This window comes from Ammospiza caudacuta, chromosome 5 (assembly GCF_027887145.1).
Source record: "Ammospiza caudacuta isolate bAmmCau1 chromosome 5, bAmmCau1.pri, whole genome shotgun sequence".
Taxonomy (NCBI): domain Eukaryota; kingdom Metazoa; phylum Chordata; class Aves; order Passeriformes; family Passerellidae; genus Ammospiza; species Ammospiza caudacuta.
Window position 1 is genome coordinate 51530991 of NC_080597.1, and position 12012 is coordinate 51543002.

Here is a 12012-nt window from a genome sequence, read left to right on the forward strand (position 1 = left end):
AGATGTCAGCCAACAGGCCAATGGTTTACACACCAAAGTACATTTTATGGATAAAGACATTTTGAGCTGCAGTCTCTAAGTCACTGAGCCTTTCAAAATCAAATCCCTAGCTGTTTTAAGTCAGAATTATCTTGTCATATTACTATAGACAAAGCTGTATAGAGGAAGTTTGTAGGTAAAATTCCAGGAAGGAAGGCTTGGACTTCACTGAATTGCTTAGTGAAAAAAGTATTCTACAGGAAGATGATGAGATTATTTTAAATGCTTTTGTATCACACTGAATGGATTTTGTCTTTGAATGTACCAAGCAGTTAAGACAACAACTACCAGTAAACTACCAGTAATAGACTTAGCACAGTTAAGATCAGTGTAGCTTAAATGAAGCAAAGCAGATGCAGTTCTGATCTGGAATGCACAACTAAAGGAGACATGCACCTGTATGTATGCTTACCACACAAAAGTTTAGTCTATTTACAACTGGGAGGCAGTGGGCATCTAGCAAAGCCAGTTAAGTCCTCATTTAGACAAACAGCTGTGCTAGGGTTTATTCCAATTCTAAAAACTCCAGGCAACACATATTAGTGATCAGCCTTATTTAGAGAATTAGATATTTTCCACACTGGGACCAAAGAATGTGTACATGCACGTGTATAACACATGAGCATGAACAGCACTGAAGGCATGCACTGATACAGGTGCTCTAAGTCAAATTTGAAAAGAGATTCCATAACACTGAACTACATAAAATAGCAAAAAACGCTGGTAAAAGTATGCATAGGAAAAGGACTTTCATATTTCATTACCTATTTTGTATGTAAATTTAACTTAGAGTGCTCCTCAAAAGTATACTAGATTTGTAAATACCAAATGTTTAATTTTATATATTAATAATGATGTAGTTGTCAGGAAGTGGTGAACACAGAAACTCAGTGTGCAAGCACAGGTATCCTTCAATGTTGTACAAAGCTTCCTGCGAATATTGGCTGTATATCTGCAGACAACCACACTAGAATGCTGGAAGAGAATTTACCAATGCTTGCATGGAGTCTGCCCTGAAATCCTGGTCAAACCTACAAAAAGCATATTGATTATCCTCACAAGTTGACACTTTCACTGCCTGCCCTTCTTTTGTTGGCTAGAATAAAATAAGTTATCTATTTCACAGACTTTTAAAATCATAGCCCTATACTTTTTTCCATCCATCTACTTCATTTCCTAAAATACTTGGAGTTCTTCATTAAGAAGTTCCAACTGTCCTGGACAGTGTATTTGTGGCTTCAGTCTGTCAAAGCTGCAGTGACACAAAACACATTACTCTATAAAAACATGCACTATTTTGTCAGTTCTGCTTTGGCATGTAAGCTGACCCCAGTTACTTTTCACAGCAAAACCTCCACAGAGAAAAGGATTGGTATGACAAAAAAGGAAGGTCAGAGAGAGTTTAAATATACCAGAATAGGAGAGAGACTTAAAATATGGCATTTCTAAGAGAGATACTGCAGTTTAGCAGCATGAAGCATTTCTTATTGAATAATTCAAGAGTCTTATTCACAACACTAACCTAAGTGTTAATTAGCCACAGCAACACCGTTTCAACAAAAATATAAAATAAGATCTAATTAATGACCATTTCTAGTGGCAAAAGATGAAGTTCTCTAATTTATCTGTGAGAAAAAAAAACCCACCAGAAGATAAATAGAATGAAAGAGGAGCTTTAAATTAAAAAAGCATTTCAAAGGCTAGGTTGCTGAGGGCATTTCAGGGCCTAGGGCATACTACTCTGCTTAGTCCTTGAAACTCATCATTGCAAGACTGAGATGATTATTTCTCTTTAGGAGAAATCCCTTCTATGCCAGCACACAAAGAAACTGTACATTATTTAAACTCATGCATGCATACAATTGGACTGAGACAGCAGTATACCAGAACCCATTATTTTTTAAATTTAAACAGTGACAAAGTGAACCTGCATAATTCTTTGAAACTGAGTCAAGAAACTCCTCCAGCAGCTGATTACACTACCCTGCTATAACATGTTTCTTGCAGTTTAGTACATTGTGTTATTTCTCAAGCGGAAAATGAAGGGATAAGAGATCTATTCATAGAACTTAGCAAATTTGATAACACAGAGCAGCAGGTCACTAAATCATAGATAACTGGGGAAATTATTCCTAATAGGAGTTACAGTGTGCTCAGTAAAACTGCTTCCACTGCTATCTAACAGACTATCTACAACACCCATTTTATTCAAATTTCAAATCCAACAGTAAGACAACAAATAAAGCCTAGCTAATAAGCCATAAAATGTCAATTGAATTGCTTGCATTAGGCATATATATAGAAACTAACTTCAATTTAAATGGCACCTGACTTATGCATTTCATTATTCTAAATACTGCAGTTACACCATTTTCATTGTAGTGCTGAAACTGTTTTATTAACTTGTGCTATTGTGCATGTTTTAAGTGACCAGTAGTGCTGATCAAGGATGCAGAAGGACAGATGTTTAATTGGCAGTAAGCACACAAGAGTGAATTCTCAGTTGTCAAGTTTCAGGCAGAAGTTCAAGAGAAAGACATGCCCACAGCTAAAGCTGAGCCTCATTACTGAGTTTCAAATGCCTGTTTAAGACCTCCTCGATCAGTGAAGTATGAAAGTTTATTTATTCTTGCCTCAGAACCCTAGTTTACTTCTGATTTAGGTCCACAGGAACGCAAAGACAGATCTTTATATGGAGAAGATAGTCCCTATTAAAAATCTGAAAGTCATGGGGATGATTTACATTTGAGAAAGTCAAGACTGTATGCGTGGACTCAGCTGAAACTAAGATATGAGCTCCTCCCTGCAACATTCCTCAGCAACAACATAACAGCATAATCATGCAAAACTGATCTGCTTGAAAGTATGCTTTGCCTTTAAAGAGACATTTGCTTCCTAATTTTCAGCAACCCACTGAACGTTTACAAAATTTCATTTCAGGGATGTAGTTATAAATTGTTCTATGATCTTCTTCCGCTATTTGCTTCTTCACAATCACACTGACACAATCTTTCCACACTCTTTAGCATTGGTTAAAGTATTTGCCTATTTTGTCATATAATATACACAAAATGAAGCCTCTACATCTATATTATTGTCCATTTCCAGTCATCTCTATTTTGGAGAAACAAACCTCATGAAAGCAGAAGCTGTACAGTATCAGTGAAATTCTGTGAGTCTTTATTTAAAAAGCTACCAGCTCCTATGAATTGGTTCTGCTGGTTATCTTTTTACCTGCATAGAGCTCAGCAGTTGCAGCTTGCATTCACTCATCTTCACCTCTGTAAAGGGGGGTTCCATCTCTCAAAAAAGGCTCCTATAGCCATAGTTGTTTTGACACTGGCATGACAACTATACAATATAATGTAATGGCGCCACTGGGACACGGTTTCTTCTATTTTTATGAAAAAATGGTAATATAAAAATCTCAGGAACTGTTTAAGATGTTTCAGAATGCAGTATTCATTTGAAAATCAAGTAATTTCTCATAAGTTCTTTCTTTTACTGCTTAGCAGGATAGTTTTCTCTTTAACTTACCAGGCATTATAATATTGGAAAAACCTAGTTTCCTTGTTATGGATACTCCATGCGTAAATCTGGATGTATACTCCCTCCTAATTTGTTCTATGTCTCCATGAAGCAACTGAAGAGAAACTGCAAGACCTGAAAATGAAGAGAAAAGCAATGAAAACTTAGACATTCAAACAGTTTATCAGTACTACTTAAAAATTTTATGTATTTGCAAGTATATATGCATTCTTGAGAACAGGAAATTCAGGGGAAGCCAACCTACTTCAATTCTAAAGTGTATTTGTGAAGGGTATCAACATCAAAAAATCAGTAAAGACTTGAAAACAACTACCTATGAAAACATTAGCAAATTATTACTGATGTGTAATTGAACCACAATGACATGAACGAAAATTATATCAGTAGGGACAGACAAAATTTTAACTAAAAAGAGAACTAGAAAGAGAACTAGAAAGAGGTCAATTTGGAGAAATTTTGCTATCAGGGCATTTGGTATCATTTTAATTTTTCACTTCCTTCAACACAACCCTGCCTTTATTGACATGCAAGAAAAAGTGCACATACAATTTTTGCCCTGAGCTATGGGTGAAACACAGAAGTCTCATCACAGTGTATCACTTTGTATTAACTCATACAGAGTTATATAATTTATTCATCTAAAATTTGAAGAAAAAATTCTAGTAAGCTAATAAAATTACTGTCTTAGGAACAGTAATTTCATAAGGACTAAAATTACAATTTTTGTTCAACATTTACCAGATTTAATCAATCATACTCATTATGTTCGCTAGAAGACACGCAAAATGCAAGGGTGGCCATATAATAATTTTCCAATTTTTATTCCTCTAGAACCAAGGAAGCATAACTCCTTCTACTACATCTGCAGTACACAAATAAATTGCAAAGAGCATACTTCATTACAGTTGAGATTAACAAAAGCAACAGGCATGCCTTTTGGTTATTGCAAATATAATCACTGAGGCAAGTGTCAGAATGACACAGCTTGTAAAGATTAATCTTGCCTGACCTTCAGCATTACTACGGCATATCCTGTGTCAACACACAGATCAAGGAGAAGATAAAAGCTTTGTATGCACTCAACAACTGGAGATAAACAGACCACTCAGAAGAAGAGTCATAATGAACTTGAGATTAAGCTGAAGCAAATAACATGTACAACACAGACTGAACAACAAGGTCATCAGTCCTTTTGGCTTTGAAAGAAATTTTCCCTACAACCATATTACTGTTCAACTGAATAAATTTACTTGAAGTCTGGCAGTTGCTAAAATCAGGGCTCAAAACTCCGCACTATGTACTGCCAGTCCAGGCTCCAGCAGATCATATTTATAATCACCATGACAACTTTTATATTTTTCCCCTTACCTATGTTTACATTTTCTTATTTTGGCAACTCCAGAGAAAGTGATACTCTGACCAAACCTTCCTTCTCATAAAAACAGCTCGCCTACGCATCTCCAACTGGGTGCATAAAGAAATCTTACAAGAAAAAGCATTCAGTAAAGTCTTTTCTATTTTAAGGACTGTATTTAATGCCATGGATATTAATTATCTTTATAGGGGAATTTGTTCTATGGTTATACAGTGAACGACCTTTAGGAAGAAGTGACAATCATTATTTGGGCAGGTGAGAAAACAAACCACACCATGGCTAGCTGACAGTACAGAAGCTTGGTACAAAGCAAAATTCAGGCTCTGTTAGAGCAGGTGAAAGGTTTTTCATTGCTGTATGGGAAGAGCTCGGCTGGGTATAGCTCCCTGATAAATATGGATATTTAGACCACCCCAAATCTTGCTGCTTTTATATTTTAAGAAATTGTCATACATACACATGTATAATCATGCCCTCATATGCCCCCATTGCACTGTTTCCTTGGAAACCTGAAAAACCCATTTACTATTGTTACAGATCACATCAACCACAACAGCATTAATCAGATATTGCACACCACCTGGTGTAAAGCTATTGTGTTTTCTAAACAAAGGTTGAAGACTCCAAATTCAATTTTCTTTCAATATAAATTTCATGGCATTCCCTTGAAGAATTTTATTTAACTTTAAAATCAGATGTCAAAAACACCTCATCAATGGCTAAACACTTTTAACTTGAGAAAAAAAACTATCTGTCAAGGATTTTAAGCACTCGCTCATGCAAGGAAAGAAAGATATAGAGCTCTGCATTTCATGACATTCATTGTTGGAGAATGAAGAGTCATCTTTATACATCCAAAAGTATCAAGAAATCTCTCAGTGAACACACCTGAAACACAGGTTAGTAATTTTACTTATAGTTTAAATACATCTTTGGAATATAAATGGCATGCATTCCCCAGCTCTTCAGAAAAATGAAGAACACTGGATTACAGATGGCAAAGTTACTTAAAAAAATTTGGTTATATGGTGTAAAGAGGCTAGTAAATAAGAAAGAGTGAAAGTCAGCCAGAACGGAAACAAAGCAAGGATGCACAGAGAAGGAAATCTGAACAACCTCCAAAAATCAAGTCTTCAAGTGAACAGTTTTACCACTGAGGACCCAGCTGTCAAAAAAAGGGAATTGACAAGAAGTAGAACTGATAATTTCGGTAAAATGCTTAAGTTGGGAGCACACGTATTCTACCTAATCAATGAAAAGAACGTAATTCCCAGGTAAGCATTCAGATTGCTCTGTCAAAGCTCCACAAATTTTGGAAGACACCCAGGCTACCCTCCATTAAGGGCCTAAAATCATAAGAGGCATAGTGTTACTGAGGTGTGATGCCCACATTACAGAACAGGTTGCCTGAATTCCCCACAATATATTACTTTCAGGATGTTGAGAGGGGCAATAGGAGCATACTATATATCAAAGGGTTGCCCCCAGAACTGCTTTCACTCTGCTCTCAAACCCACACTATTTGATGACCAATAATTGGCCACTGGTGAGCTGTCCACAGGCCTCTAGTACCATCCTGTGCCAGTACTTCCAAGGTGTGTTATGGTCACATGTCTTTATTCTTCTGTGTTCCATGTTAGTCTAGGGTTAGAGCTGGTTAACTCTACACTAAGTACATGTCATAGGTATTTGTTACATACAAAGCATACATCCACCACACAACTGCACAAAACTAAGCAAGAGCTATAATAGGGCAGATAAAATTGATTATTTTGTAATTTGATATATGCTTTTACAAGTCAGAACAAATCTCCTGTCAGAACAACACAGGGTAAGACAAGTCCAGGCAGTCAAAGCCAGATAGCTAAAGAGGACCTTGCTGTCAGCCAAACACAAAGCCTTTGGCCAGTTGCAAGCCACAGCAATCCCATATTCATGGGTTTATAAAATTGCAATTCACTTCCAGAAGAAAGTAGACACCCATCATGACTGAGGAACCATGCAAATGTAATAAAAATCATGGGGAAGAGGTACTTTAAAAAAGATGGAATAACTCACAGAGTCTAGAGTTTGTATGCTTATTATAAACTGAGCTACCGGAATCAATAAGCATTAGCTAACATAATTCAAAACATACTGAAACATCACATTCCGATTTTCAGAAGGGTGCAGATTCAGCCTAAGAGGGACTCCCTCAGGCACATTGCAAAACAAAGGAGATTGAAGAGGAACTCACAAGCTGAAACACATCACCCTTAAACTAAAAGAGAGGAGCTTCAGATCAAATGTGAGGAAGAAATTCCTTATGGTGAAGGTGGCGAGTCACTGAAAAAAGATGCCTAGAGAAATTGTGGATGTCCCATTCCTGGAAGTGTTCTAGGCCAGGTTAAACACAGCAAAATTATTAGTTTTAGAAAAACATAGAGCATTTTGATGGGACAGCTGTTCACAGACAAAGCAAAATAGAAATGTGCAGCATGTCACCATACACTCCATCTGACTGTGGCTGATAGGACCACTACACCATTTATTACACCTGGGAGCCATCAAAAACTTCCTAACTATACATTTTCCACTTCTAGAATATTAGGAGCTAAAACATAACAAAAATTATTATCCAGTCTCTGAAGGACTGGCACATTTTTTTAATAATGTCTGTAGCCTAGCTTTGTCCCCTCAGAAAAAAGCTTCAATTACCTCCCCAGTGATAATTAAAACATCTTGTGTTAGCTATTACTCTTTATTTACCCCAGTTCTGAAACCACTACAACAATACTCTGTAAGGCACTGCAAATAGATATGCTTTTATTTCTTTTGCAAGCACATGAAATTTCTTACTATTAACTTGTACTAAATTTGAACCCAAGACAGATTTTTATTATTTAGATGAAAGGCAATGCAGAAAATTGTCAATCTGCTGAATAAGAATACCAGATTTTTGTTAGATTTGTAATTTTACCTTCAAACAGCTTTTGTGCTGCATTATTTATTTCTGCACTTAGTTATGACAAAAGGCATCTGTTCAATATGCTTATAGACCAACTTTATTTGCATTTGGGCTTCTGGGGGCAGGGGAAATAATTTACAGTCAGCTTCTATCTACTGGCAGCAGAGAGTCCTTGATCATATTAAGAAGAAAATGCCTAGCAGCTGCTCAGAAAACTGATAGAAGAAAAAAAAACCAACCTCCGACAGAATGTTATTCAGCACTGTTTGTATTTTAAGAAAAGTAATAAAATAAGGCATCTGTCCAAACAAAACTGCCTAAAGATGATAAAGCTTTTTGAGGGCTTACAGGTGTTCCAATTTCCAGTAGTGTTTTAAGTAACAAGGTAAAAAGGTAAAGGTAAAACCAGCAGATTTGCACAAACAAATGGTTTACCGATTTAATGTGATCTGGGACCAACAGTTGTATAAATCTTGGCCACAGAAAACTCTGAGTAGAAAATCCCACAAATTACAGTCTGGGAATAGAGAGGTAAAGAAGGAGAGCTAGATTCAGTCCTTGATGGCCTTTTTGAAGATTTCATTCTGATTAATTGGAATTATCAAATTAAACTTCAAACTCCTCTTTTCCTCAGTTTTAAATTCTGAGGTTTAGCTCACTAAAAAAAGAACGCATCAATGCCATTGCAACACTTTGACAGCTTTCTTGGAGCTCTTTTGTCAGGATTTTTGTCAGAAATGCCCTCAAGGGTATAAAGTAGGGATGTTTTTCTTCCTCAAAGGGAAGAGAGACACTTAAATGCAAATGAGATTTAGTTGTCATTCAAAACTGGCTTGGAATTTCTTTACAAGGTAGGTGAGAGAACCTCAAGTATTTCTTGCCAGACTTACCACAGGATGAAGGACCAAAAGGCTAAGTTACTATTATAAGCATCTAGCCTAACTACCCTATAAAGACAATAAAAATTTCAGAAATATTGTCTCCAGTTCTTGCCTTAACAACATCACTGCTGCCCTTTTCTATTAACAAGTCACTGGGCATGGCAGCACCCATTTGCACACTACAGTGTTACACTGCAAAGGTGAACCATCTTGCACAAAGATTTTTTAAATTACATTTATACAAACTAGATGGTTAGCTAGAATATTATGGAGTGTGCAAAATACACAATTCTGCAATTATAAGTGGTTTATATTGCTTCTAGTGCAAATAAAAGGTTCCAAGGAAACACTTGTTATTTTCTCCTTCATGAAGTGCAGTTCTTCATGGAAACAGAATTGTATTAGAAATTTAGCTATTTGTATTCCAGTTATGAGTCTTATTTCAAAGGAAACAGATGTTTAATAGGTATCTGAACAAAATGTTAAAAATCTAATCCCCACCAACATAAGAACCTAGGTAACAATTGTAAACAACTTATAAATATATTCTTTGAAGAAGTTAAAATCTTGTGTATGTGCTATATTAATAATTTGAAAAATTTTGTTTTGAAAAATTTTTATTTTGAAAAATAAAGATTTTGTATTCTTTTAGTAGATTAAATGAAGGAAGTCAACACTATATCCAGCAAGTAGAAGAAATTTTTGGAAAAGGCTTATAAAAACATAATGCAACTCCAAGATAGAAATATGAACCAGCTATTGTTACTATGCAGCCTTACCTAGGAATTTCTGGGTTTAAATTGAGAGCCACTTGAACCACAGGCAGCAAGAGTGTGTCCAGCAGGACCAGGGGAGGGTTTGTTCCCCTGTCCTCACCTCAAATCCTGTGTTCAGTTTTGAGGTCTTCACCACAGGAAGGAAGCTGAGGTGCTGAAGCATGTCCAGAGTAGGGCAGCAGGGCTGGTGAGGGGTCTTGGAGCACAGTTTTTATGAGAAGCAGCTGGGGAGCTGGGGTTGCTTAATGTGGAGGAAAGGAAGCTAAGGGGAGACCTTATCCCTCTCTACAACCACCAGAAAGGAGGCTGCAGTGAGCTGGGGGTCCATCCCTACTCTCAAGTTACAAGTTGCATTGGAAAAGGCTGCCCAGAGAAGTGCTTGGCTCACTGTCCCTGGAGATATTTAAAAGACCCACTTGGCAGCCCTGGGTTAATGGTTGGACTCCAGGATCTTAAAGGCCTTTCTCAGCCTAAACAATTCTATGATTCTATTATTGAACAACAAATCATAGTTTCTACTGAATAGATAATCTCCCTGGCAGTACCACAATGGCACATTTTTCATTCTTCCCTGAAAACAACATGAATTTGACTCTATTACACCCTTATCTCTTCAGGGCCAAATGATCTTGGAACAACACTTCATGTGCAAAATTCTCTATATGAGTAATCTTTTGGCTTTAGCATTTTTTGAGAACAAAAAAGAATGCCTTAATTCATTGTATACATAGTGAAGCACATAAGAGTAGTATTCTTATTTTAAATGTATTTCAAACAGCTGCCTGCAGTGACAACTAATTCTTAAAGACATCAAACTGGAATACACAATCTCCTTGTCACAAAACAAAGATTAAAAATGACAGATTTATAACTTTTCCTAGAACTAGAGTAACTAAGCAAATGCACTTGCTGTTTAAATGTTAGTGATGTGAAATAAAAAATACATTTCAAAGCAATGCTGACACCTGAGAACCTTGTTGATAAAACGCAAACATCAGAAATCTTTTCTGTGATTATATGCCCAGGAGTTGCCTAAAAGCTATGTACTTCATTCTGTTTTACCTCCTCAGTGAAGTTCATGCTATCATTCTCCGGCTATCATTCCTCCTCATTGCTCCCCAGTCATTGCTCCAGTCAATTCTTCACTGTAAGCCTATGCTTTCTTTTTGGCTAAAACCCATAGCTCTCCCTAGCAGGGAATGCACATTTAGTTTCCCATCTGAGATTTCTTGTGGTGGTTCACAGGAAAAAGCTCTCCTTGCAACAACTCTGAGTGTGGTAATGCTGTGAGCTGCTGGGGTAGTGTCACGTAAACACAGATTACTTCTGGTAGCTAGAAAATACTTAAAGTCACCACAGCTCTACTCCTTTTTTTAAAATTTATTCATTATATTTTATATGTATTTTATTTTAATTATATACAAATTTTAAAACATATATAAATATATATTATTTTATATGCATTGTATTTATTTTTTAATTTATTTATTGTAGACATATACTGAGCAAGCAATTCCCTGCTGCATTTGATCTCTTGTAGCTCTTCATTTCACAAGTGTGAAAAAATGATGCTCCCTGATTAAGGGGACTCTGTAGTTTCTCCCCTGCAAGGTAAATAATGACACTTAGAGGCTTCCTGCCCCAAACCAAGGAATTTGTAAGCCAAAGCTTACTTTTTGTGAAAGAGGAAATGAAACAAAGTACTTGTTCCCTTAAATTTCTCAGTGTTTGACAGTAACCATGGAGAAATTATATCATCAGAGTGCCAAGGGGCTGCTGAATGCAGGTGAACAGGCATGAGAAAGCCCCAAAGCACATATCACTGTTTCTAACCAACTGTGTCCATTGTCATCCCTGCCCCAGAACTTATATCTTGTCAGATGAGCTCATGCAGTGGGCTGGTCTACCTCGTGTCTTTTCTGACCAAGCCTTATATGACCACTGAGACAGAGACTCAGTGACAGGTATATGGTGGAAAAAAAGTCCCACATATGAGGTAAAAATAGTTCTGTACACTGAAGGATGTTCTATGAAGCTTACTTTAGGTTGGTTGAAATAAAGTTAAAATTATTTGCCTTTGAATGAGCATCCTCACTGAACTTCAAAAACGTTTGATCTCACTCTGAGGTCGGTTCCTGTTTCTGCTGGTGTTGGACCACATAACTTCCTGAGGACCCTTCCAGCCCAGCTTACTGTGTGATCTGATGAATAACATTCCTCCTTGAGATGACAGATTGTCCTTCTTCATGGTGGTAGTGTTGGCAAACATCTGTCAACACATGGGCTTCAAGACCTCCTTGCTTCAACCAAGGAATTCTAGTTTCAAGCACTCACAGCAATTAATGTATAATTAACAGTGTTCCCAGTGGAGCTGCAAAGTAAGTTTGGCATTGGTACCACAGAATAAACCACACTGTCCTCAGTACAAATGCAATTAGGTTACAT

General features: G+C 36.8%; 1 protein-coding gene across 1 annotated transcript in view; it reads right to left on the reverse strand.

The window, feature by feature from the left end:
• DOCK4 (dedicator of cytokinesis 4) overlaps positions 1 to 12012 on the reverse strand; it is a 224171-nt gene that overhangs the window by 92524 nt on the left and 119635 nt on the right. Inside the window, exon 13 of the mRNA XM_058804667.1 lies at positions 3577 to 3702. Within this exon, the coding sequence (XP_058660650.1) occupies positions 3577 to 3702 (126 nt within the window). The remainder of the gene's footprint in view (positions 1 to 3576; positions 3703 to 12012) is intronic.